Below are 26,752 nucleotides of genomic sequence, written 5' to 3' on the forward strand. Positions count from 1 at the left end.
TCCTCGGGTACCTCACCCTTATGGGGGGCGGGGGAAACCTGGAAGACACATCTCCACTCTGCCTCAGGAGTCAGGACCCTCTTGCTCCTAGCCCTTCCCACACTCCCTTCCCCACCCCAATCCCCCCCCTCCCCGTGGCCCCCAGATCCCTAAAACTGAAGGAGCCTTTATTTCGGGGCTCCCCCAGCAGTGAGAGCATCCCCAGCTTCGATCCACCTGATGGGATGGTGCCATTCGTTCCAAGGGGAAAATCCAAGGAAGGGATGTCAGTGCTTCTCCAGTTTGGCCTCTTCCTTACATGTGGAAGTGAACGATTGAAGCCTGACTGTTCCTTTAATTTGGACTTGTCTTAATTGGCTCCTATGGCACCTGGTGGCTCAGCTCTGTCCACCACTTACAGACATTAGCCTGGTGACTTTCGAAAAAGTCACTTCACCTCTTCATGCTTTGGGTTCTTCATCTGTAAAATTGAAATGCTAACAGACCTACCTCCTAGGGTTGTTCCTGTGAGGGTATGATGAGTTCATAGACGTAAAGCATAAGTAAGTTCTAGCTAATAAGCATTTGCTATTATGATGTTCAACACTGTCCATTTCTGTTTGAAGATCCATATGGTTCTGGGGGTGCCTATTGGCTTAGCCTGGGTCATGTGCTTTACCCCCCCAACCCCTTCCCCTGCTCTAGGGGTCCAGTACATGATCTAGACTAAATTAGTAGGCACTCTCCACCTCCTAGGCTGGTTCCCGGTGGGCATGTGATATGAGCCTGTCCAGTCACAGCAATCTTAAGGCTTGGGCTGAAAGTTCTGGGACAGAGACCCTGCCTATTTCCAGCAGGACAAGAACAAGGAATCCTACACCCCAGGAGGTGCTGGCAGCCATACTGGGACCACAGGGAGTGCCGACCTCAGCAAGAGGAAACACCCTGGAGAACAAAGGAGAGAAAGAGAAACTAGGCCCTCGGTGCCGTCGCTTGACTTCTGGTTAAAGCCTCGCCTCACCTAGAGCGTTTATGTACCTGAGCCCTTTATTGTTTTGGCCAATTTGACTTGGATGTTCTGTTACCTGTAACCGAAAGTCTCCCAACACACAGAGTGGATCTGTGAGCGGCCAGAGGCTCCTGGGAGTGGGAACAGTCTGGGTCCTCAGGGAGGCCAATTCTGAGACAGAGCATAGGGTACAGGACATTGACTACTGAGTGTCCTTGGGACCGGCTGAAGGAGGGAGGAGAGAGAGGTGCACAGGGCTGGGCAGAGGGAGGAGTCAAGCTGCAGTGCCGGTCCAGGGGCAGTTTCAGCCAACCCTCCAAGCAGCCCTGGGCCAGAACAGCCTTTGGTGTTGGCACATTAAGCATCATGGAAGGTGGGAAGAGGCCCGGCTCTCTGCAAAGGCAAAGCCCGAAGGCACTGGCAGCTGGAGGCCACCTGCCAGTGGCCCTCCTGGTAACCGGAGCAAAAGCCCTTGCTGGAGAGGGGTCCAGGCAGCACCCCTCTTAAGTCCATCGTGAAAGAGTATGTGGCAGGGAACAGCGCCTGACTAGGCACCTGAGGATGAGCTGGTGTTCACGTCCATACACCGTTGGGGTAGAAGCGGTGGACAGACAGACGGCTGGACTGGAAAAGAGACGGCCAGCAGCAGTGAAGGTCCAGCAAGTTCCCAGGTGTATCAAACTCAAGGAATCCCCCCTCCACCCCGGAACTGGCCTCAACAGGTCTGGGCACAAATCAGGTGAGAAACTGGAGTCGCATTGCACCAGGGAGGGGGTGGCCCGGAGCCACAGAACCATGGAGACTCAGGCAGGGGGCGGCGCTTCAGCACTTCTCAAGAAGTTTGGAGCCCCAGATGCAGGCAGCACAGTTGCCCACCCCTAATCTTAAGACAAAATCCACTTCTGCCTAGGCTTCTCAGGAAGCCCCAGGCACTGGCAAAAGGCAAACCCAGCTTTATTGGTAAAAAGGACTTGACTAGGAATTCCTACCTGGCTCAGGTAGAAGCACCAACCAAAAGCATGGAGGGAGAGGGGGACGCAGGAAGCGGAAAGGAAACAGGAAGCACGCAAGGGAGGAAAGGACGGAGGGAGGGAGCATGAGGAAGGAAGGAACTGCAGACCAGCATCCGGATGGGGACGTGGGCTTGGAAGGAGAGAGCTCAAGGCTCTGGGTGTGGGGAAGAGACCAGGGAGGGAGGGGTGGCCCATCGCCCCGCCATCTAGAAGGGCAGCAGCTCTTCCACAGGGATGTTGAGGATGATGTCCATGTTAGGGGTGCACCTGGTAGGAAACAGCAAAGAAGGGTGTGAGACACCAAGCAGGGGCGCCAGAGCTGCAGGTAGGGGAGCACGGCCTCAGAGGAACACAACCTGTGACCTTACAGCAAACACACACACACACACACACACACACACACACGCGCGTCAAAATGGAAAAGGAACTGGTTTGGCAGGACTCATGTTGCCCCACAGAGCTCTGAGGCCAAGAGGAAACAAGAGCTCAGCTCTGAAGTGCTGGGGCCCCTCAGGACGAGCGCTCTCTCTGGAGTCAGGATGACTGGTTTGGAAGCCTAACTCTGTGTCACCTTGAGCACACTGCTTCTCCCCTCTGAGCCTCTGGACATCACTGGGCACCTATGTAACAAGCACTCACTATGTGACAGACCCCAGGCGAGCCTCGTTTCCTCATCTGTCAAGGGGGGAGGGTCCACCTTCAGTCACTGATGGGAAGATTAAATGAGACCAGGCCAGCATGTAATAAGTGCTCAGTAAATGACAGGCATTATTCTTTCCGTAACAGTAGCAAGAGCAGTGGGTTCCCATCTGCACTATCTTCCCATCTCAGTGACCAGCACGAACATTTCCAAGGCTCCAGGATTACATTCTCCCTCCCAGTTCTCTCACCCACTCTCATGGTACATACTGACGCACGCTGAAAGATTTAGACATGAAATGTCAGGATGTCTGCAATTTACAACATTTCAGAAGAAAGAACAAGGAAGAAATGAAGATGAAGCCAATATGGCAAAAATATAACTATTTCTAAATCTAGATGGGTAACTGCGTATTCATCATAATACTCTCTGGACTTTTCTGTATATTTGAAATTGTTCAAAATAATAGTAAAAAAAAAATGCATCTCTGTACTGGCAATACCCAAATTTCCATCTCCAGTCAGTATCTGTCTTCTGATATCTACACTCGTACCCCCAACTGCCTACCTGACAGCTCCACGCTGAGGTCTCTGTAAATTAAACTCAGTGTCCCAGTCAACTGCAGACTGACCTGCGTAAGCATCCTTCACCCCCCGGCCCCAGCCTTCCCTCTCTCTGGATCTGGTACCACTACCCACCCTGTGACAAAAGCCAGAAACCCAGGGGTCATTCTTGACACCTCCCTGTCCTTGACTTCCCACATCCAAATATCACCAAGGCCTACGGGTTTACCTTCTTCAATTCTTCTCCACTCCATCCATCTCTCCTCTCTCTTCTGCCACCCACCCTGGCCAAGCCACTCCCGACCCCCCCCTCCAACACGATTGCCAACCAGACTCCCAGCACCTCCTCTGGCCCCTCTCCAATATCTTCTCCACCCTCTTTTCAAAGTAACTCTTCTTGGAATGCAAATCTGATGTCACCACTCAGCTTACAATTTCTTTGCTTTCAGGGTCAAGTACCAAACTCTTCCCTCGGTCTACTGGGCCCTGCATGGCGGTTCCTAGGAGCTGAGCTGTCCTGCTTCCTCCCCGTTACTCTCCCCACCACTCTGCATTCCAGCCTCATTCAGCCCCTGGTAAACATCAAGTTCCCTCCCACCACACATGCTCCACAGCCTCACTGCTCGGCTTGTGACCCAGGGACTGGCAGCATCAGCCTCACCCAGGAGCTTCTTAGAAATGCTAACTCCTTAGCCCCACTCCAGACCTACCGGTTCAGCATCTGCTTTGTAACGAGATCTCTAGGGGATTCCTGTGCACATTCTGGTTGGAGAATCTCTGCCTAGGGATGCGCCCCTCCCACATTTTAGGAGGAGAAAGCTTCTTCCCATTCCCGGTGTCTCCCTGCCCGTGGAGGGGCAGCAGCAGGCATACTGCTCCTGGCCTCGCTTTACTCACTGTGCCCCTGGAGAATAGGATGGGGCATGGGTGCCCTGTTCCCTCTCAGCCACGAGCAGCCTGCAAGGACGACACTCTCCTCGGCTCCAACACAGCTGACCAAGGAGCTCGATTTGCCCAATTCTGGGTTCACTATTCAGAAGCCAAGCTATCTGGAGATAGAAGCTGTTGCTACATTCTCTAAAATCAGCTTCATCAGAATAAAAGTGAGCGTCTGGCCCGTGTCCGCCTTGCTCCTTTCAGTCTTATTTCAATGTGTTCAGAGCTCAGATAAGGACGACGGTGCCTACTCACCACACCCCCAAGACGCCAGCACCACCACCTGGAAATGTTCTTCCTTCAGTTTCCCCCTTCGGCCCCTTTTGCCCAGTGAACTTCTATGCATCATCCTTCAGACCTTGGTTTAAACTGTCACATTCTCAGGGAAACCTGTCTTGACCCTCCAGACTCCTCTCTGTCCGGGCTACGCTCTGCCAGCGCCACGTCTATGCCTCTGCTTCAGCAGCTCTGGGGTCAGTTGCCGCGGGACCTTTGTCGGTGGCTCGTTATCGATTAATGTCTGGTCCCCTCCTTGGCTCCATGGTGGTAGAGCCCAGGGTTACTGGCACTCACAGTGCCTGGCACTCCACAGGCACATCATAAACTTGACAGTACTTTTTAAGGCAAATAAGAGGAGAATGAAGAATAGGAGGTAGAGGAGGAGGAAAGAAGGGGAGAGGAAGAGAAGGAGATAGACATAGAAGCTAAGAAGAAGAAAAATAATTTGCAGATGGTAAGATCTGCCCCACATAGAGAGGCGTGGCCTGGTGGGATCCTCACCCTCAGACCCAGAGGGCCTGACCCAAGGGAGGGCAGGCAGAGAACTGGTTTTGGAAGGAGGGAAGTCCTTCCTTTGGGGCCTAGAATTCTGCCCCACGGAGAGAACACCCTTCTTTCCCTGCAGTGTGCCTTCCAGGCCATTCGTCTCTGGAGCCGCCCACGCCACTCAACACTGTCTTCCTGAACACCCCAGGAGCTTAGGGGCGGACCCACTTGGTTGAAACGTGGAATGTGGAATTGGAAGGGTCCAGAGAGATAACCTAACTCAGCCTGCTGTGCAGAGATGGGACACTAAGGCCCAAAGATGGGAAAGGTCACATCTGCTACACAGTCAGGGGCAAAGCCAAGGCAAAAACCCAGCCTCCTGCCTCCTCCACCAGGCTGCCTTCCCCGAGAACAGAGAGCTTCTTCGAGTCCAGAGCGTGGCTAGTTTAAGAGGTAGCTACACAAGGGTCACATACTTGGATCTCCGAAGCAGAACGTCCGCAAACACAGTCTCTCGGGGTTCCCAGATCTGAAACTGGAGCTGCTCCACCTCAGCCCTTAATACGGGTATTTCCTCCTCAAAATGGTCTATGAGCTGAGGAGAGCAGGGGAAAGTGAGAAACGAAACATTCCCCAACCAAAGGGAGAAAAGGGCAAAGTGAACAAGGATTACTGCTCATTCATCTACAGAAATGGCCTGGGCTTTGTCACTTTTGTCACTGGGACTTCCGGACTCCAGACGGGGGTCCTCGCTGTGCAGGGCAGGGCTGGCTCACAAGTTACCGACGATGTTTGATGGTTCCGGTTAAGGGTGAGGGGATCGTGGAGAAGGGAGACAGGTTGCAAATGGGTGGCAGCGCTTGACAGTGAGAATTAACGGGGGCTGGTGGACGTGATGAAGGCCATTCACTCGGATAACTGATGAAGGTGCAAGATCACGAAAATTACCGCGAGAGGGTGGTGATGGTGGATTTCATTAACATGGTCATGAGTGACGGTCAATGACAAGAATTAAAGAGGTGGAGACCGGGGCTGGGTAGTGAAATTAAAGTGATGGTCATGTGGTGATGCTTGGCGATGGTGCTGCTGGGTCATGGCTGGCGGTGTTGGTTACTGAGGCAAACCCTAGGCCAGCACGAATCCCCTTCTCAGATGAATGACAAGTGGCATTAATGGCACTGCCAAGCAGGAAGGCTAACACCAGAGTCAGAGACCTCATGAGCGCCACATCAGGACAAGCCTGACTCCCACAGGTCCTGGGGACCACCCACCCTCCTGCTCTAGCACAGGGGTGACGACCACCTTTGCTGCCCACTCACTTCTCGGAACTTGTCCATGTATTTCAGTATGAGCTGGCTATTCCAAGTCTTGTGCAGGAGCGTTTCCTGATGAGCACGCTGGATTTTCTGCAGAGGAAGGAGAGGTCTGGCCCCCAAGTCTGGCCCCAGGGGCGACCATGCACTGGGTAGCATGGTGGGTGTGGGGGGGGCCTGGAGGCAGAGGACAGGGAAAAAAGCAGGGCTGGGGGCAGGACCTGGATACCTGCCACAGTGGCTGGCTACTCACCACCACCAGAGACCTCAGTAGGTTTTTTTTCTTATTCTGAATCTGGTTGGACATAGATGCCAGGACCATTCTGCACATCTCACTGAGGTCATCCAGCTCATCCTGGGGGTCAGCAGGAGGGTGTTGGCCACCAGCCCTGCCTCCCACATGGTCTGGCGAGGCAAGGCCATGGGCTCACCTACCTGCTGGCTGTCCTTCACCTGCTGCAGCTGGCGCACAAGGTTGGCAACCTGGACCGACTTGATGGGATACTCACGGTCCATGTAAGTGCTCATGAAGCTCACTTTCTTGTGGACCTTCTCGATCTTGGCATCCAGCTGTTCCACCTGCTGCTCCAGGTCTGAAGAGATCAGGAGGGACAGAAGGCAGGATCCTCCCTCAAGAACCCCCCTGGGGAGACCCAAGAGGCAAAGCTCTCCTTGACCAATGAATTGGGGTCTGGGCTGAAGCAAGGTCACACAAGGCTGGGAGGTGGTGGACAGTTAAGCCCCTAGAGAGCTCTTTACCTTTACAGGAGAAGAGGCAGTACCGGGTAGGAAAGAAACTATCCCAGTGCAAGATCCCGGCTCTGCCAATGCCACTGCATGACCCTCACCAAGACCCTCCCTCTCTGGACCTCAGTCCCCTCACACACACGCTCCCAAGGCAATGAGCCCAGTGAAATGGGGCAACACTGGCTCCCAAGACATGACCAGGGCAGGATTAAGACAGTCTATCCTGCCACCCTCCATGGAGGGGATCCCCAGCGTCTGAGGCTGCCTGACACACTGCCCCTCCCCTCAGAAGGCTTCTAGTCTGCTCAGGGGAAAGAAACCACAGGCTCAGCAGGTCTGTGGCCAGTGACCTATTCCAGCCACTGACTCCCAGAGGGACGCTGGCAAGAGAGAGGGAGGCTGGGATTGGATGCTGGCTCCTAGCTGTATAACCTTCATTTCCCTTACCCTCAGTTGCCTCATCTGTAAAATGGGAGAAAAGGAAAACTTCCCTGCCTTACAGGTAGTCGGAATGACGGAGAGTGAGCCCGTAAAAACAAAGCACGTAGGGCCTGCAAGCGCTAAGTGCTTGATGAGTAAGCTGTCAGCTGTGCATCTTAGCAGAAGGGAGGTGATGGGCCTGATGGTTTCCGAAAGGGAGGTGCAAGGGGAATGCCCGGCGGCTGACCTCCACAGAGGGCCAGGCGAGGGTCAGGGAGTCAGCCCCAGGGATCCTTACTGTGTATCCTGGATTCCTCCTTCTCCTCCCATTCCTGAAGCTCACACTTCATCTGGTGCAGCTTCTTCTTGTTTGAGTACTCCAAGATGTCAGCGATGGTCTGTGGGAGTCGGGGGTGGGGAGGGGGGTCAGCTCACCCCAAGCCTCCACTGGTGCAGCCAAAGCACGGACTGTCAGAGGACTCAGCACTTCCTCAGAGGAGTCTCCAAACCCAACCCCACACATACTGTGTGCCAGGCACAACTCCTCTTCGGGGTGGGTGCAGTTGTGCCCCAGTTCTACAGGGCTCAGAGGTTAACCCAAACTCTTCCAGCTAGTAAGTGCTGATGGGGATGAGTCCCCACCCCCCGCCACCCCCAGTCTGATTCCAAAGCCCAGGTAGGTGGGCGGGGGGTGGGGTGGGGGGCCCGGAGTGTGTAAGAGATGTATCCTCCACATGGAGGAAGCAGCTTGCGCAATGGGCCGGGAGAGGCCGGGAGAAAGCAGGAGAGGGCGCCCAAGCGCTCAGGAGGGCGGCGTCGCGGGCTGGACCGCAACGCAGGGCAGAGGCAGGGCTGCGGGGCCACGGTGGGGGCTCACCGTGAAGACGTCCTCCTGCTGCAGCATCACCCGCACTTTCAGGGCCGAGCTGTCGTCCGTGTCCTGGATGGTCTTGATCAGTTCCCCACAGAGCTTGGTGAGGAAGTCCTCGTGGTTGCAGAGCTCCTGGTGCGCGGTTCGCCGGTTCCTGAGCATCGTCTGCAAGCGGAGGAACAGGGAAAGGGGGCAGTGTTACGTGATGCGCGGAGCTGGCCGGAACCTCCGGGAGCCTAGGGACCACTTCCCTCCCGCCGCAATCCGCCCCCTTGTGGCCTCGACTGGTAAATGCCACCCGAGCTGGGCGGCGGTTCCCCATTGTCTGCGGGTCAGAGCACCTTGAATTATTTCATCCTTTCTGAAACACCCATTTTCCCATAATTTTACACTCTGAGGTGGGGATATATCTTACAGTTGGTGGCGTGTTACGGTCTAATTGACAAATATTTTATTAGTGGGTAATTAAGATAAAGGTACACCTTATTATCAATGGCTTCTTAGAATCGATGAACTATATAGTACTAGCAATAATAGAAAACGCCCAAGTAGGAAAGAAGATGGCCGAGGATATGGGCCTTGTCTGGAGAAGAAGCAGGAGAGGCAGAGTGGATGATAATCGCTACCATTTCTCGTCAGGCAGCTGAGCTGAGTGAGGACTGTTTCATACAACAGCCCCTGGGGAAAGAAGGAGCCTCTAAGGGATTAAGGGACTTGCCTAAGGGCCCCCAAGCAGGTACACATAACCTACAATAATAATAACAACAAGAACAATCGCTGAGGGTGCCTCACTCAGCAGGCGGCTCAGGGTATCAGCTTACCCTCCAACAACCCTCTGTTCCCCAGCTCTATTTTACTGATAGGTGGATGGATGTTCAGGCGGGTTACATGACTGCCCCAAAGTTGCACAGACAGGAAGTAGTGGCACCGGAACTCGAAAGGCAGACTTCCGACTCCCAATGTCTATCTTTCCACTACATTAAGATGAGGAGCTGAGTGGGCCTAAGGCTGCAAGGCGGGCTGAACCTCACAGTGATCAAGACTTGGATGTTAGGCCTCGACACACCTTGGTTCAAATGCCAGCTCTGCCACTTCCCACCTAAGGGAACCTGGGCACGTTAGTTAGCCTCCCAGAACCCTGCTATACTCATTCCGTATGTTAGGAAACTAATACCGGCTTCAGAGAGCTGCTGCTATAAAAAACAGATGAGGTAATATTCACAATCAAGCCGCTTAGTGGCGCGTCTCGCACACTCAGTGACGAGTCACCATTCTCACCGGTTCTCACCCTCTGCCTCTGCCAGGCTATGTGCTCTCTGCTTTATTCCTTCTGTTCTTCATTTCTCTGTCCTTTGCTAGAAACTACCTCTTCCTAGCCCTCAGCTGCCATATTCCTCACAGAATAATGAGTAATAGTGCAAATGCACAAAGTACTTATTATGAACTCTAAAGTATGCTAAGCACTTCCCATGCCCTACCTCACTTGGGACTATTATTTTTGGCTTTGGTTTTTGTTTTTTTTTTTTGCGGTACGCGGGCCTCTCACTCTTGTGGCCTCTCCCGTTGTGGAGCACAGGCTCCGGACGCACAGGCTCAGTGGCCATGGCTCACGGACCCAGCCGCTCCGCGGCATGTGGGATCTTCCCAGACCAGGGCACAAACCCGTGTCCCCTGCATCGGCAGATGGACTCTCAACCACTGCGCCACCAGAGAAGCCTACTTGGGACGATTATTATCCCCACTTTAGAGAAGCAGAACTTGAGGGTCAGAGAGATGCAGTACCTTACCCAAGGTCACCCATCGCAGAGCCGTTGTCCTTGAAGTCTGGGCTCCTAGCCACTCCACCATCTTGCCTTCACATCTCCAGACCAAAACATCTCCAAATATGGCCCACAGGGACCAGAAGCATCTTGTGAAAAATGCCAGTCTCTTGAGTCTCGGGCCCACTGAGCCCCACTCCCAGGTGATTCTGATAAAGTGTAGAATTAATGACCTCTGCTCTAGAAATGGATCTTCCCTGACCACCAGCTCTAGGGTAGAAACCCTACTTTGTGCCGTCCTGACCCTTACCCAATTTGTAATTACATAATTACAGTTTGTAATTATGTCTCCCCTTTTCCCAATTTATTTTTCTCCTAGGACTCATCACTACCAAACATAACATGTTTTTCTTATTATCTTGTTTCGTGTCTGTCTACTCAACTAGAATTTTACAGCCAGGAGGGCAGGGGCTTTGGTTGTTTTGTCACAGCTGTATGTATCTCCAGGACACAGGACAGTGCCTGGAGCTCCATAAGTATGGGTTGAATAAACTGATGAGTACTATTCCTTGGGGGTTTAAACTCATTTATTATGTGTCTCCCCACTAAAGTATAAGCTCCATCATAGCACAGATTCTAAGGGCTGTGTTCACGGCTGTGTCTCCAACACCCGGTTTGGTGCCTGGCATATCGTAGGCATTCTCTCAGGAGTTGTTGATCGAGTAAGTGACTGTCCTAAGGCTGAGGGGCAGAGTCAGGATCCTACTTCATATCCAAGAACACACCAACTGAGTCATTTCTACTCCCTTGCTCTGTTTCCCCCTTGTCCCCACAGCCCGTTCTGCACACAGCAGCAGCAGCCCAAGGACTCCTGTGAAAATCTAAGTCAGATCATTTCCCCACTCTACTCAGAATCCTCCAGGGTCTTCCTGCCTTACTCTATGCAAACACAAAGCCTGATCATGGACTACAGGGCTGTATACAAGCTATCTCCTTCCCTCCACAGCCCACCATCTTTCTTCCTCATCACCTGGCCCATCACTGACCTCACACCAACCTCAGGGCCTTTGCACTTCCAGTTTCTCGGCCTGGAACATTCCCCCTCAGATGTCACCACCTTAGCAGCCTTCCCTGACCACCCTCCTAAAACAGTCATGGCCACTCCATCCTCTGTGCCTCTTTAGCCCCTAACCTTATTTCACACTTCTTCATAGCTCTTAACCCTCACTACACATATTACATTTTTATCTGTCTTACTTATTGTCTGTCTCCCCGAGTAGAATGTGAGCTCCCTAAGGTCAGAGTCCACATCACTGGTGAATCCCCACACCTAGAACAGGGTCTGGCACATAGTAGGTGCTCAAATATTTGTTGACTAAACAAATGAATGATTACAACAGACAGTATTAGGAACTGGTTAGGAGCACAACTTTTAGAGCCAATTGTCCAAGTTCATGTTTCAAACAAAAACACATAAACCCTTCTAAAGTCAGGATAAAAATAACATCAGAGGGCTTCCCTGGTGGCACAGTGGTTGAGAGTCCACCTGCCAATGCAGGGGACACGGGTTCGTGCCCCGGTCCGGGAAGATCCCACATGCCACGGAGCGGCTGGGCCCGTGAGCCACGGCGGCTGAGCCTGCGCGCCCGGAGCCTGTGCTCCACAATGGGAGAGGCCACAACAGTGAGAGGCCCACATACCGCAAAAAAATAAAAATAAAAAAAATAACATCAGAAATATGAGTTCCTACTTTACGAATGCAGGGCTGCCTCTAAACCATTTTTGCAAAATTGAAGGTTAAAGGAAAAAAAAGGTTTCAAGGCAAATACATTTTTCCCTATTTCTTTATATAACAGTCATTGTTCATTGACTCATATTAAAAACTTTCCTGAAGAAGTTAAGAATTCTTCTATAGTATTTTGTAGTATTTATAGCATTTGGTATTTTACTTTCTCCTATGGACACAAAAGCCCCCTCTTCTTCTAGTCATTTCAAATACTTTGAAACAATGTTCAGAAGCCATAAAAAAACAATGGATGGTAAGAAAATCAATTATCAAAAGTTCTATTAGTTGATGTGAAAATTTTTAACAGTAAGCTCCTAAGCCTTGCTTTAAGATGCACTGTATTCCGTAAAAGGCTAATTTACTGGAAATTTTAAAATGAACAAGCCACTAAATTGTGTTCCTAATGCAGTAAAATAAAAAGTGATTCTGCTCAGAGGGAGCACAGTCCTGCCAACACATTGATCTTGGACTTCTGGCCTCCAGAACTGTGAGACAATAAATTTCTATTGTTTTAAGTCAAAAAAAAAAAATTAGTGATTTGTTTCCCTGGGATCCTCCAAAGGTGAACAGCGAGTTGGTTTTATTTGTTCTTTCATAGATGTTCATATATTTCATGTTTTAATGCATTGCAGTCATTAATGTTAAAAAAAAAGTGATTCTGATCATTTTCCTGAGTCTTAAACACAAAGGCAAGGGACTTCCCTAGTGGTCCAGTGGTTAAGACTCTGTGCTCCCAAAAAAAGACTTGTGCTCCCAATGCAGGGGGCGCAGGTTCGATCCCTGGTCAGGGAACTAAGATCCCACATGCCTTGCAGCGCGGCCAAAAAATACAAAAACAAAGGCAAACTACTGTTTGCCTAACTGGCTTTGACCCCTGGTACTGCATTTTCTAGCTGCGTGGTCTGTGTCATCTCCCTGCACCTCGGTTTCCCCATCTGTAGAAGAGGGATGATGATAAGCGTGCCCACGGGGTTGCTGTGAGGATGAGGGGTCAAGTCAGGCACCCATGAAGTGCTCAGTGCGTGTTTGCTATCACCATCCCCCGCCCCCTGCCCTGGGCCCTGGTGCCTGCGGAAAGATGCTCGTCATACTCTCACTAGTCGGATTTTGGTCTGTGTCTTCCCCGAGTCCAACTTTCCTCTGCGCAGTTCTAGTGGATTCCTCGGCTGACTTGTCATCCACAAGGTGGGCTTGGATTGCAACCCTAGGGTATAGGAAAGGACAGAGAGAGTGTGAGGGTAGAGGCAGGTCTGGGGTCAGGTCCCAGAGAAGGCACCAGCCATGAGAAACCCCAATGCCATCCACTCATGTCCTTATAATGTACGACAGTGAGACTGAGGAATGAAGCTCACATCCATCAGTTAGCTCCCAGGCCCCACTCTGAGCCTTGTTATAACGGACAGAGAAGCCCAGGAGACTTCCACATACCACAGTGACGGTGGGGTTGAACAGAGGGGAGGAGAGGGGTAGCAGCAGGAGATGGCCAGACATCCCCAATCTCTCCCACCAAGCTGGCCGGTGGCAAGCTCAGAAGGGGTAGGGGTTAATAGCAACAACTAATGAAGCAGACAGCCTGGGTTTGAATCTGAATTCTGCCTTCTACTAGCTATATGACCTTAGGTAGGTCACATGACCTCTCTGTCCCTCAGCTTTCCCATCTGTAAAACAGAAATAATCATCATGCCTACCTCACAGAGTTGTAGTGAAATTAAAAAAGAAGTTACTATAAAGTATTTGGAATAGTGCCTAACCCATATTCAGTGCTAAATATAAATTACTAGCTGTCACTGTTATTACCAATGACCTGAGAATTGGGATCAGGACCACAGCATCAGATAAAGGCACAGGAGCCGTGCAAAATGCTAACCAGCTGTCTCCGGAATACCTGTAAAAGCTGTGGTCCTGCCGGATGAGAAGTACACGAAAATAATTCAGATCGGAAGAAGGCATTAGGAGGGCATGTTCTGAGAATGCCTGCCTCCTCTCTACGCATCCTGCGCAGTTATGAGGCAAATCACACAGATGATCGCAAACGCTACTGCTGCCTTGTCAGCCCCTGCCGACATCTCTGTTGGAGGTGCAACCCAGTTCATTTTTGAAAAATATTATTTCTTTTATGGATCAATATCCTTAATTTAGTATTAAGTGTTGAAGTGACAAAGTAAAATTAGAGTAATTTTGTGTTAAAGTTATGAATTATCTGTATGTATCTGGTATTGAATTGTATTGTTTGAGAGATGGAGTGATTAATAGATTAATTTTGTGGTTCTAATTTAAAATGTGTAAGTGAGATTTTGATTTAGATTTGTTTTGAGTTGAAAGGTTTAATACACTCTTATTAAATGTGTATAAATTACAATTTTTAAATGAACATAAGATTATCCATATTTAGAAGTTTATTTATTAGATATACAAGAATTACATTAAATACCCAATGGTTTTGTTCATCAGAACAAGTGAACTCTTTGAAAATGAAAGTGAATATATTAAATTTTAAAGGTGGCTTAAACGATTTAGGAGAATTTAATTAACCAACTTCCAAAACCCCCTTCACAAGGGTTGTTAAAAATTATAACATTTGTAAGCTGAACTTAAATACTTAGCAAGATTTATTGCTTTAATAAGGAGTATTTCTTTTCATTAATGGTGGTAGCCCTGATTTATTATTTTTGTAATTAAACTTTTTATTTTTAAATAAATTCAGATTACATTTACTTAAGAAATAATGAAGAGAAACCCTATGTTCCCTTAACCCAATTTTTCCCGACCGTAACATCTTGCAAAACTAAGTACGATATCACAACCAGAACACTGAAAGACAGAACATTTCCACAACCACAAGGATCTCTTATGCTGCCTTTTATTGCCACAACCACTTCCTCCCCTTCCATGCTCCCCCTACCTATGTCAATCACTAATCTGTTCTCCATTTCTACAAATTCTGTCATTCCCAGATGGCTATACAAATGGAATCATACAGTATGTCACTTCTGAGATAGGCTTTTTTCACTCAGCATAATTCTCTGGAGATTCATCCAAGTTAGTGAATGTATCAAAAGTTCTTTCCTTCTTCTTGCTGAACAGTACTACATGCTATGGAATGGATGTACCATCGTTTGGTTTTTGTTGTTGTTGTTGTTGTTTGGGGGTTTTTTGCGGTACGCGGGCCTCTCACTGCTGCGGCCTCTCCCGTTGCAGAGCACAGGCTCCGGACGCGCAGGCTCAGCGGCCATGACTCACGGGCCCAGCCGCTCCGCGGCATGCGGGATCCTCCCAAACCGGGGCACGAACCCGTGTCCCCTGCATCGGCAGGCGGCCTCCCAACCACTGCGCCACCAGGGAAGCCCACCATAGTTTGTTTAACTACTCACTCATTAAAGGACATCTGGATTGTTTCCAGTTTGGGGGTATTATGAATAAGGCTACTCTGGAACTTTCATGCACTTTTTTTTTTTTTTTCACTTTTTAAAATTGAAGTACAGTTGATTTACAAGTTGTCTTAGTTTCTGGTGTACAGCAAAGTGATTCAGTTATATATATATACTTTTCATATTCTTTTCCATTATAGTTTATTACAAGATATTGAATATAATTCCCTATGGTATACAGTAGGACCTTGTTGTTTATCTATTTTATATATACTAGTTTGTATCTGCTAATCCCAAACTTCTAATTTATCTCTACACCCACCTTTCCCCTTTGGTAACCATAAGTTTGTTTTCTATGTCTGTGAGTCTGTTTCTGTTTTGTAAATAAGTTCTTTTGTATCATATTTTAGGTTCCACATATAAATGATATCATACGATATTTGTCTTTCTGATTCACTTCACTTAGTATGGTAATCTCTAGGTCCATCCATGTTGCTGCAAATGGCATTATTTCATTCTTTTTTAAGGCTGTGTAGTATTCCTGTGTGTGTGTGTGTGTGCGTCTGTGTGTGTATACACACCACATCGTCTTTTTTTTTTTAAACATCTTTATTGGAGTATAATTGCTTTACAATGGTGTGTTAGTTTCTGCTGTATAACAAAGTGAATCAGCTATACATATACATATATCCCCATATCTCCTCCCTCTTGTGTCTCCCTCCACCCTCCCTATCCCACCCTTCTAGGTGGTAACAAAGCACCAAGCTGTCCTCCCTGTGCTATGTGGCTGCTTCCCACTAGCTATGTATTTTACATTTGGTAGTGTACATATGTCCATGCCACTCTCTTTTTGTCCCAGCTTACCCTTCCCCCTCCCAGTGTCAAGTCCATTTTCTACATCTGCATCTTTATTCCTGTCCTGCCCCTAGGTTTTTCAGAACCTTTATTTTTTTATAGATTCCATATATATGTGTTACCATACGGTCTTTGTTTTTCTCTTTCTGACTTACTTCACTTTGTATGACAGACTCTAGGTCCATCCACCTCACTACAAATAACTCAATTTCGTTTCCTTTTATGGCTGAGTAATATTCCATTGTATATATGTGCCACATCTTCTTTATCCATTCATCTGTCGATGGACACTTAGGTTGCTTCCATGTCCTGGCTATTGTAAATAGAGCTGCAATGAACACTGTGGTACATGATTCTTTGAATTATGGTTTTCTCAGGGTATATGCCCAGTAGTGGGATTGCTGGGCTGTATGGTAGTTCTATTTTTAGTTTTTTAAGGAACCTCCATACTGTTCTCCATAGTGGCTGTATCAATTTACATTTCCCCCAACAGTGCAAGAGGGTTCCCTTTTCTCCACACCTTCTCCAGCATTTATTGTTTGTAGATTTTTTGATGATGGCCATTCTGACTGGTGTGAGGTGATACCTCATTGTAGTTTTGATTTGCATTTCTCTAATGATTAGTGATGTTGAGCATCCTTTCATGTGTTTGTTAGCAATCTGTATATCTTCTTTGGAGAAATGTCTGTTTAGGTCTTCTGCCCATTTTTGTATTGGGTTGTTTGTTTTTTTGATATTGAGCTGCATAAGCTGCTTGTAAATTTTGGAGATTAATCCTTTGTCAGTTGCTTCATTTGCAAATATTTTCTCCCATTCGGAGGGATGTCTTTTCATCTTGTTTATGGTTTCCTTTGCTGTGCAAAAGCCTTTAAGTTTCATTAGGTCCCATGTGTTTATTTTTGTTTTTATTTCCATTTCAGGAGGTGGGTCAAAAAGGATCTTGCTGTGATGTATGTCATAGAGTGTTCTGCCTATGTTTTCCTCTAAGAGTTTTATAGTGTCTGGCCTTATATTTAGGTCCTTAATCCATTTTGAGTTTATTTTGTGTATGGTGTTAGGGAGTGTTCTAATTTCATTCTTTTACATGTAGCTGTCCAGTTTTCCCAGCACCACTTATTGAAGAGGCTGTCTTTTCTCCGCTGTATATTCTTGCCTCCTTTACCAAAGATAAGGTGACCATATGTGCGTGGGTTTATCTCTGGGCTTTCTATCCTGTTCCATTGATCTATATATCTGTTTTTGTGCCAGTACCATACTGTCTTGATTAATGTAGCTTTGTAGTATAGTCTGAAGTCAAGGAGCCTGATTCCTCCAACTCCATTTTTCTTTCTTAAGATTGCTTTACTATTCAGGGTCTTTTGTGTTTCCATACAAATTGTGGAATTTTTTGTTCTAGTTCTGTGAAAAATGCCAGTGGTAGTTTGATAAGGATTGCATTGAATCTGTAGATTGCTTTGGGTAGTATAGTCATTTTCACAATGTTGATTCTTCCAACCCAAGAACATGGTATATCCCTCCATCTGTTTGTATCATCTTTAATTTCTTTCATCAGTGTCTTATAGTTTTCTGCATACAGGTCTTTTGTCTCCTTAGGTAGGTTTATTCCTACCTAAGGTATTTTATCCTTTTGGATATGCTATTGCACTGGTTTTTGTGTGCCCATAAGTTTCACGTCTCTGGAACAAATGCCCAAGAGTGCAATTGTTGGATCATTATGGGAAATGTGTGTTTAGTTTCATAGGAAACTGCCATATTCTTTTCCAGAATGGCAGCTCCATTTCACATACCCACAAGCAATGTATGCATGACCCAGTTTCTCCTCGTTGCCAACATTTGGTGTTACTACTATTTTCCATTTTACCCATTCTGATAGGTGTGCAGTGACACCTCATTGTGGTTTAATTTGCATAGCCCTAATGGATAATGATGTTGAACATCTTTTCACGTGCTTATTTACCATGTGTATTTCCTCTTTGGGTGAAATGCCTCTTCATGTCTTTTGCCCATTTTCTAACTGAATTGTTTTTCTAGTGAGTTTTGATGGTTCCCAATATATTCTACAAAGCAGTCCTTTGTCAGATATGTGGTTTGCAAACATTTTCTCCAAGTCTGTAGCTTGTCTTTTCATACTCTTAACAGAGTCTTTCAAAGAACAAAAGTCTTAAATTTTGATGAAGTCCAACTTGTCCATTTATTTCATTTTTCTTTTATGGATCCAGCTGTTTGTGTAAAGTCAAAGAACTCTTCACTTGGCCATCAGTCCCAAAGATTTTTCTCTCCTATGTTTTTTTCTAAAAGTTTTACTGTTTTACATTTTACATTTATTTTTTACTTCATTTCTCCAGTGGTTGACTGTGGGTCCTGGAGCCAAACTGCCAAATATCACAGCCTGGATGTGCCCATCCTACCTGTGACCTTGGGAGTTACACCTGTCTGTGCCTCAGGTTCCTCATCTGTAAGAGGAGGTGATAACAACAGCACTCACCTCATGGGGTTGTTGGGAAGATTAAATGAAGTGACAGGTGTAAAGTGTTGAGAACAGTATCTAGCACATAGTAAGTGCTTGGTATACGGTAACTGCTCTTGTTCTGTTTGTGGGTGTGTCTGTTACATACCTCACCGCTTCCCCAGTGAAAGAAAAGGGCAAGAGTTTCCTTGTAGATGCTGTTTGAATAGGGTCTAGGACCAAAGACAAAAATTCTGTCACTACCACCAGGTCTTGGGCTTCCCTGGTGGCGCAGTGGTTGAGAGTCCGCCTGCCAACGTAGGGGACACGGGTTCGGGCCCTGGTCCAGGAAGATCCCACATGCCGCGGAGCGGCTGGGCCCGTGAGCCATGGCCGCTGAGCCTGCGCGTCCGGAGCCTGTGCTCTGCAACGGGAGAGGCTGCAACAGTGAGAGGCCCGCGTACAGCAAAAAGAACAAAAACAAAAACAAAAACTACCACCAGGTCTTGTGCTCATCACTTTATATCAATGACTCTCAACAAGGGTGTTTTAGATATATTGGCGGGGGTGGGGGATCTGTGAGTTCTCATTGGGGGCCCAACTGGCATCTATAGGTGGGGGCCAGGGACACGAGATATCCCCCAGAACAGGACAACCCCATAGAACATAGAATTCTCCTGTCCTGCATAACTCTCCTAAGTCCTACTAGATATGACATAGGTAAAACCCCTATTTATAACAATCTGATCCCAGAACCTGACTCTGTTTTACATATAGCCACAAAGAATATTTTTCAGGGTTTTACTATAATGCTGAATTTTCCAAGAAAGCAGCTACAATCAAGGGAAGATTGTGCTTTTTTTGTTTAGAACTTTACCAAGAGATGGGCACCACTTTGGAAATCACAGTTGCAATGAAAAATCCCTCTTGGTATTTTGAGTCCCTGATGTCCCACCGTGTGTCACTCTGCATTTGCAACTGTTACGTTCACCATGACTCCACATCTATGAGTAAGCTTCTGAAGACTTTCTAATGTCTTCTAATGGACTCCATCCTGAGCATTTACATACTGAAATATACTTTATTTAACTATAAATAACTTTCTATTTCCTTTACAGTTATGGTATTAAATTAATATTTAAAAATTATATATGTAGGTAGGTTATATTATCTATGAAGTTTATTTCAGGATACTAAAGGAATATTACAAAATATTTGTAATATTTGTCATTAAAAGGAGTGTTGGGTCTGAATAACAATGCTTTACACAGATCTTCTCATTTAATTCTCACAACAATCCTATCAGGTAAGGATTAGTGTCCTCATTTTACAAATGAGAAAACAAAAACTCATTCATCTCTCTCACTTTCCCAAGAGAGCAGATGGGAGAGCCAAGGTCTGAACCCGTGTCTGCCTGAGCCAAGGCCTCAGAACTCCCCTGGAAGGCATGACAGTGATGTGGCAGAGATTATCCCAAGTTCACCAAACCCTGTTTTCTTTTCCTCCTGGACACATAGCTGGACTATATTTCCCATCTTCCCTTGTGGTTAAGGGTAGGCATGTGACTGAGTTATGGACACTGGAATATGAGTAGAAGTGATGTGTGTCACTTCAAGTCTATGCCCTGAAAAAGAAATACCCACAGGATCATCCATACTCTTTCTCTCTCTCTTCTCTCTCTGCTGGATGCAAAAGTACCCAGCAGAGGACTTCAAGGCCTTAAAAAATGTCATTGTCACAAGGTGAAGGAGCCTAGATCCCTGAATGATCACATGAAAAAGATTACTCCCTCCCCACTAGATCCACAAATGTACTTCGACATAAATGAGAAATATGTTTCTGTATCAATACTTGAAATCTGGGGATTGTTTGTTATAGCAGTTAGCCTACCCTGATATAAATGTTGTCACCAAGGGCCAAGAGCACCCACTCCATCCTGTCCCCAACTCCACCAGCACCCAAGTGCCTCTGCCCACCTGGCTGGACGGTAGTCCAGGTCTTCATTTTGCTTTTCTGAGTGTTGACAGCTCGTGGGATTGGAGGCAGAGTAGATGGCTTGGCTTTCTGCTTGGACCGCTGCCATGGAACATAATCCTACCAGACATAACACAAATCAGTCACACAACTCATGGGCTCAAATCCCAGCTTACCCCCTTACAGATATCTGTAAACTTGATCAAGTGGATTTACCTCTCTGAGCCTCAATTTTCTCATCTGTAAACTGGATCTAATTATAAAAGCTACCTCCACAGGTTGGTACAAAAATTCCAAAAGATGATATTTGTAAAGCATGTGGTAAGTGTTCCATAAGTGTTAGCTATCACTTTTTCAGCAGCCAGCCAGAATTTACTAAGCACATCGGCTGGGAGGTGCTAAGAACTGTGAGAAACAGAAGGCATGGAAAAGACCCAACAGGAAAGCAATCAGAGATAAATAAGAGAGCAGCATAATACACCCTTACATCCTGATAGGTGGTGAGAAAACTGAGCTTCAGAGCCACGCCCCGGGTCCCACAGCAAATGCATGACAGAGCCGGGCCTGGAATTCAGGTTTCTGGATTCTATTGCCCAGGACAGTCACCGCCGTGGGCGTTGAGAGCAAGCTGACTGCAAGCCCAGGGTCAGCAAGCCCCACCCACATACCTTCCCTAGCCCTCTTGGACTCACCAGAACCTGGAACTGGGGGACTGTGGAGCAAATCCCAGCGTGGTTGAGTCTGGAAAGTGTTGGGGCGGGAAAGAACTCCCATCATTCCCAACCCACGGGATGCAAGCAGCAAACGTGAAACTGGCATGGGGTCTCGAAGCCGAAATCTCACCCACTAGGGACACAAGCCAAGCAGGGGCTCGAGGGAGAGGCGGGGCTAGGGAGATGGGGCGGGGGGGAGGGCGGGGTCAAAAGGCCTTGGGACAACACCCAGCGAGGACCCAGCCAGAGATAGGTTGGGCGCACGCATGCGCGGTCCACAGCCCCTACATACGCCTTTTACGTACTTCGGCAAGACGCGCGCCATTAGGGGGAGTAGAAGAAGAGTCCGGAGGCCTCGGGGCCCCGATTTTTTGGGATGCCTATTTGTTCGGCTTCTCCAACTTCCTTGTCTCAGCGTGGGTCGCGCGGTAACCAAGGCCACTCAAACTTCCCAGCGAGACCTGCCGCTTTCTTGCCTGTCTTGGTCTCCAAGGAAACGGACGCAGACTACCGAGCGCCTAGAGGAACGAATATCGCAAGGGAAAAAGTAGCTCTCTCCACATTCTTCTCATCGTGGTTTCAAATTCCCCTCAGCTGGCCCAGCCTATCATGCTAAAGAATCAAGTCATATTTCTCCTCTCAGCAAACCTCCATCACTTCCTTCTCCATCCTTACTCTTGGCTAATGACGTTGCTTCCTATTTTACGAGGAAAATCACGGGGCTCAGTAAACTCATAATTTCACATCACTTCATTTACCCACCTACATGCCTCCCTCCTGAGACTATGTGTAAACTGCCTACTGACACCGATTCCTACAATTGTGCACTGAATCCTGTCCTCACTCATTTTCTCTATGATATTCCCTGGGCAATTCTCCCCGTTTTCTCCATCACCCCTTCCTCTGTATTATTCTCATCGCTTTACCAACATATTTTAATTTCTCCTAAAAAAAGTGACCACTTAGCATCCAGCTACCCTCCTATTTCTGCTTCACTTTACAGCAAAACTTCTAGAGAGGTTTGCCTACTGTTTCCCATTCCTTTCCGCCTGTTCAGTCAGGCTTTCACTCTCCACCTCTCCTCTGGAACTGCCCTTGTCAACACTACCAGTGACCTCCGTTTTGCTAATCCCCACGGTCACCTCTCAGCCCTCATCTTACTCAGCCTGTCTGCAGCATTTGACACAACAGATCACTCCCTCCTTGACACACTTTCTAAACCGGTGTCCAGCAAACCACTCTCTTGTGTTGCTTCCTACCTACTTCTCTTCTCCTTTCCTGGTTTCTCCTCTTCTCCCTTTACTCCCAGGTCGCCCCAGGACTCAGACCGAGCCCTCTCTTTTTCTCTGTCCATTCTCACTACATTTGTGCTCCCTTCCGGTCTTGTGACTTCAGATGCCAACTCTAGATGCCTCCCAGACTCAATTCTCTAGCCTCTCCATTGAATTCCAGACGCATACATCCAACTGCCTATTCAACATCTCCACCTGGGCGCCTAAGGGGCAACTCTAACACTGAATATTTCCCCAAAAGCATTCTTCCCCAACTCAAAGTGGCAACTCTTTTTCTGGAGTCATTCTTTTTCATTCTCCACCCCCACTCTCCCGCACCACACGGCATGAGGGATCTTATTTCCCCCCACCAGGGATCAAACATGCTGCCTGCAGCGCGGAGCCCTAACCACTGGACCTGGACCTCCAGGGAATTCCCCTGCAGTCATTCTTAACTCATCTTTTGACTCATCCTCATCCCACAACCAAATCTGTCAGCAATACCTTCAAAGTAATCTGGAATAAGACCACTTACTACTACCACCACCTGTACAAACATATACCCCACTTTCACTCTGGGACTACAGTACCAGCTCCCACCCTTACCCCACTCCAGTTCTCTCTCCACACCCCAGATTTGCTAGATAGAGCACAGATTTTAAAGTGCGTTCCAGTTTAAAAAATAAATTGGAAATTAATTAATTTAAAAAATAAATTGGAGGGAGCAAATAATTTAAAAGCACTCACACTCTAATAGAGGAATGTTACTATAGACCACAAGGCCAGAGCTCCCAACCTTCTCCCCCTCTTAAAAATCATAGGAAAATGTTATAAATAGCACTGCACGCTGTGGTCAACAGAAGGGACTGCTATGGCAAAAGCAATCAGCATGGATACTCTGGGCATTCAAGACCCTCCCAGCTGCCCCTAGGGCTGAGGGAAGCACTAGGTCAGGCACCCCATTTGCAGAGCCACAGCACTGCAGCAGGGAGGTTCTGCCAGGAAACCGATAAGAAGGAGGAGGTAGCAGTATGTGGTAGACCTGGGGGTTGTCTACCCAACAGCCATTCCTCCCCTTCATCCCAGCTAATGGACCCTCATCTTGTTCAGGTGCTCACTTGCTTTAGAGGAGGCAGGTCCCAGCCCCAGCCCCAGTTCCAGCTCCAGTTCCAGCTCTGGTAGTCATGATTGGTCTGAGCTAGGCTTGGTGGGCCCATTTCCCTTGCCATTACAGGTTTGGTTATAGGCATGGGATAAAAGTCTGACCAAGGAGACAGGGTGGGAAGTCTACTCAGCAACTTTGGGGAAAGACTGTCATCACACTTTTATAAAAAGACATTGCAGAAAAACATTCCCTTGTCTATTACTAGACATCATCATATCTGTGTGACATTGCTGGAATTGTGGGACTGTGAGGACAGTTAGCTGAAGAGGACATCCTGGAAATGGAAGAAGAAAGTTGAAGAAACTTGTTCCTTAATAGCAATGCTGAGTCATTAAATTAACCAATCCTGTCACGTATCTAGAAAGTACTGGAGGTTAAATAACAAATCACCTTATTGAGTGTGCCATTGTGAGTTGAGTTTTCTGGTACTTTCAGGCCAGAAACATTCTAATGAAAGCTACATGTGAAAGAACAACATTGAATTCACGCCCAGGTCTCATCTCTCTGTTGTCTTCTTGTTGCACATAGATGCTATTCTTCAGTTGTCTCTGTTCCCTCTTCAAATCCTATCCGGTCCTAAGTGTGAGCATAACTTCCTGGGGTGACCTGGAGTTGCCAGGCCAAGCCTGGCTTTGCAGACAAACATGGCTTCATGGGGGCTGTAGCAGATAACCTTGTGGTAAGTTGAGTTTTTCATCATCTGAACAAACTACAGACCCTGGGGCTAGTGCTGTGTGTCATTGCTCTGCGTCTAAGCCGTCAACAGTGCACTGGGTTGAATGGTGTTCCCCCCAAATTCGTGTCCTTCCCAGAGTTTCAGAATATGACCTTATTTGTTTTCGTTTTTGTTTTTGTTTTTTTTGCGGTACGCGGGCCTCTCACTGTTGTGGCGTCTCCCGTTGCGGAGCACATGCTCCGGACGCGCAGGCTCAGCGGCCGTGGCTCACGGGCCCAGCCGCTCCGCGTCATGTGGGATCTTCCCGGACCGGGGCACGAACCCGTGTCCCCTGCATCGGCAGGCGGACTCTCAACCACTGCGCCACCAGGGAAGCCCGAATATGACCTTATTTGGAACTAGGGTTGTTACAAATGTAATTAGTTAAGAGGAGGTCATACTGGCAAAGGCTGGGCCCTTAATGCAATATGACTAATGTCCTTGTAAGAAGATAAGAGAGACCCAGACACAGTGAGAATGCCATGTAACGAGAGAGGCAGAGATCAGAGTGGTGCATCTGCAAGCCACGGTGCCCTGTCATATTCCTGGGCCATCTTCAGCTTGGCCACATCTGTGTGAGCCCTTGTCAATCTGGATGAAGAAATATCATCAATACTAGTCTGCAAGACTCTGGGTTCCCTGAGCACAGTGAAGATGTCCAACAGGGTGTCCTCCTGGACCCACTTGGTGGTGAGAGGATATAGGAGGACAAACTTAGTCAAGTAGTCCTAAAGAGCCAGAATCAATGTGCATAGCCTGATAGGATTTGCTTGCATGCTGATGGGATAGATTTGGCATCTTCAGTTGAGCATGTTGGAAACTATCAGTTTGGACCCCAAGTCATACTCTGCAAGGTGCTCCTTTGCTGGCAGTGTCTGCTGAGAGTCCAGTACAACCTGATGATATCACAGAAGGTGCTCTTGTACCTGTATTCCAGCTCGCTCCCCATGCACGTGCACCAGCCACACTCAATGCCAAGACAGGTCTCAGAAAAATGTCAAAGAGTTTGTCCATGTGGACATAATACTGGGCTTCTGATCATGTCCCCTTCATGGACTCTACCAGCTTCACATTCCCATGGAATAGGCTGATGTTGATTCAGGTCCAGACCCTGAGAGTCAAGTGGCCTTTTCTTCTCTTGGCCTTGGCCTCCTTCTCTTGGGTCGGCTGGCTACACTGCTCTTTCATGAAGAGGTTGCAGTTTATAGACTTGCTTTCCAACATCTGTTGCAACTACTGAAGTAACAGCTCACACATGTGGCCCCACAGCACCCAGCCTTTGCAAGTCCACGATCTTCTCCCTCTGGGACATGATTATTATGCCAGAGAATAAGAATTTGGAGGAAGGCTCACAGCCCAGAGAGTGTAGACATCCATGCTAACATTGCACTACCGAGTGAGAAGGAAACAAAAGAGAAGCAGCAAAACTCACAAAGGAACAATTTCATTGGGGAGGGAGTAGAACATGGTGAGTCAAACATGAGTCAGGGTTCCAATCCCAGCTCACCCTTAAGCAAGTTGCTTCATTTCTCTGAACCTCAATATATTTGTCAGTAAAATAGGCATAATAATGCCTACTTCACTGTTTCGTTTTAAAGACTGACTAGCACCATTGTGGTAAAGACTGCTAATGGCCTCCAATATCCACTCTACCTTCTTCTGTAGTATTAGAATTTTTACTGGGCACATGGGCTGACCATTTCACGATCTCATTTCCATGGATGGACCTAGAGACGATCATACTAAGTGAAGTAAGTCAGTCAGAGAAAGACAAATATCATATGATATCACTTATATGTGGAATCTGAAAAAAAAAAGATACAAATGAACTTATTTACAAAACAGAAATAGACCCACAGACATAGAATTTATGGTTACCAAAGGTGGGGGGGATAAATTAGGAGGATGAGATTAACATATATACACTACTATATATAAAATAGATAACCAACAAGGACCTACTGTATAGCACAGGGAACTATACTCAGTATTTTGTAATAACCTATAAGGGAAAAGAATCTGAAAATGAATATATGTATATGTATAACTGAATCATTTTGTTATACACCTGAAACTAACACAAAATTGTAAATCAACTATACGCCAATAAAATGTTTTAAAAATTTAACCAAAGGAGTGAAAGATTTGTACAATGAAAACTACAAAACACTGATAAAAGTAACTGAAGAAGACACACACATGGCGTGTGTGTGTGTGTTGGAGGGAGGGCAAAGTTTTCCCAAAGTTAGGAAGACTATTTAAAAATAATTATATGGATAACTTCCCTATGTGGAGGAAATCCCAGGGGAAATACTTTTATGACTGTAACAGTTGAAACCAAGGTTTTTACCTGAAAAAATATTGTAATAATGTATGATGGAAAATCTTTATAAACAGACTCCTAATAGCAGTAGTACTTCAATGTGTCTAATTAAATAAGTTT

General features: G+C 47.3%; 2 protein-coding genes across 3 annotated transcripts in view; one reads left to right on the forward strand and one right to left on the reverse strand.

Moving 5' to 3' along the window:
* BCL2L1 (BCL2 like 1) overlaps positions 1 to 26,752 on the forward strand; it is an 871,182-nt gene that overhangs the window by 451,832 nt on the left and 392,598 nt on the right. The gene's annotated exons all lie outside the window — the stretch shown is intronic.
* C16H20orf96 (chromosome 16 C20orf96 homolog) lies at positions 1,926 to 21,342 on the reverse strand. 2 transcript variants are annotated; one of them, XM_033433428.2, is made up of 10 exons: positions 21,138 to 21,342; positions 20,448 to 20,565; positions 12,894 to 13,006; positions 8,263 to 8,421; positions 7,684 to 7,783; positions 6,654 to 6,811; positions 6,472 to 6,573; positions 6,225 to 6,311; positions 5,382 to 5,500; positions 1,926 to 2,268 (listed from the first exon to the last, which is right to left on the reverse strand). In XM_033433428.2, exons 2-10 carry the CDS (start codon positions 20,473 to 20,475, stop codon positions 2,208 to 2,210), a joined length of 927 nt encoding a protein of 308 aa, XP_033289319.1. In that variant the 5' UTR covers positions 20,476 to 20,565; positions 21,138 to 21,342; the 3' UTR covers positions 1,926 to 2,207. The 2 variants fall into 2 exon arrangements, with proteins under 2 accessions (XP_033289319.1, XP_033289320.1); XM_033433429.2 differs by lacking the exon at positions 1,926 to 2,268 and adding an exon at positions 2,284 to 4,754.

The sequence above is a fragment of the Orcinus orca genome, chromosome 16 (assembly GCF_937001465.1).
Source record: "Orcinus orca chromosome 16, mOrcOrc1.1, whole genome shotgun sequence".
Taxonomy (NCBI): Eukaryota; Metazoa; Chordata; class Mammalia; order Artiodactyla; family Delphinidae; genus Orcinus; species Orcinus orca.

Excerpts from the sequence above, each read along its gene's own strand:
- C16H20orf96 (XM_033433428.2), bottom strand. The coding sequence starts at position 20,475 with ATGAAGACCTGGACTACCGTCCAGCCAG. Across the intron at positions 13,007-20,447 it reads CTGGACTACCGTCCAGCCAG|GGTTGCAATCCAAGCCCACC; the intron begins GTGGGCAGAGGC and ends CCTATACCCTAG. Across the intron at positions 8,422-12,893 it reads CCAAAATCCGACTAGTGAGA|ACGATGCTCAGGAACCGGCG; the intron begins GTATGACGAGCA and ends CTCCGCTTGCAG.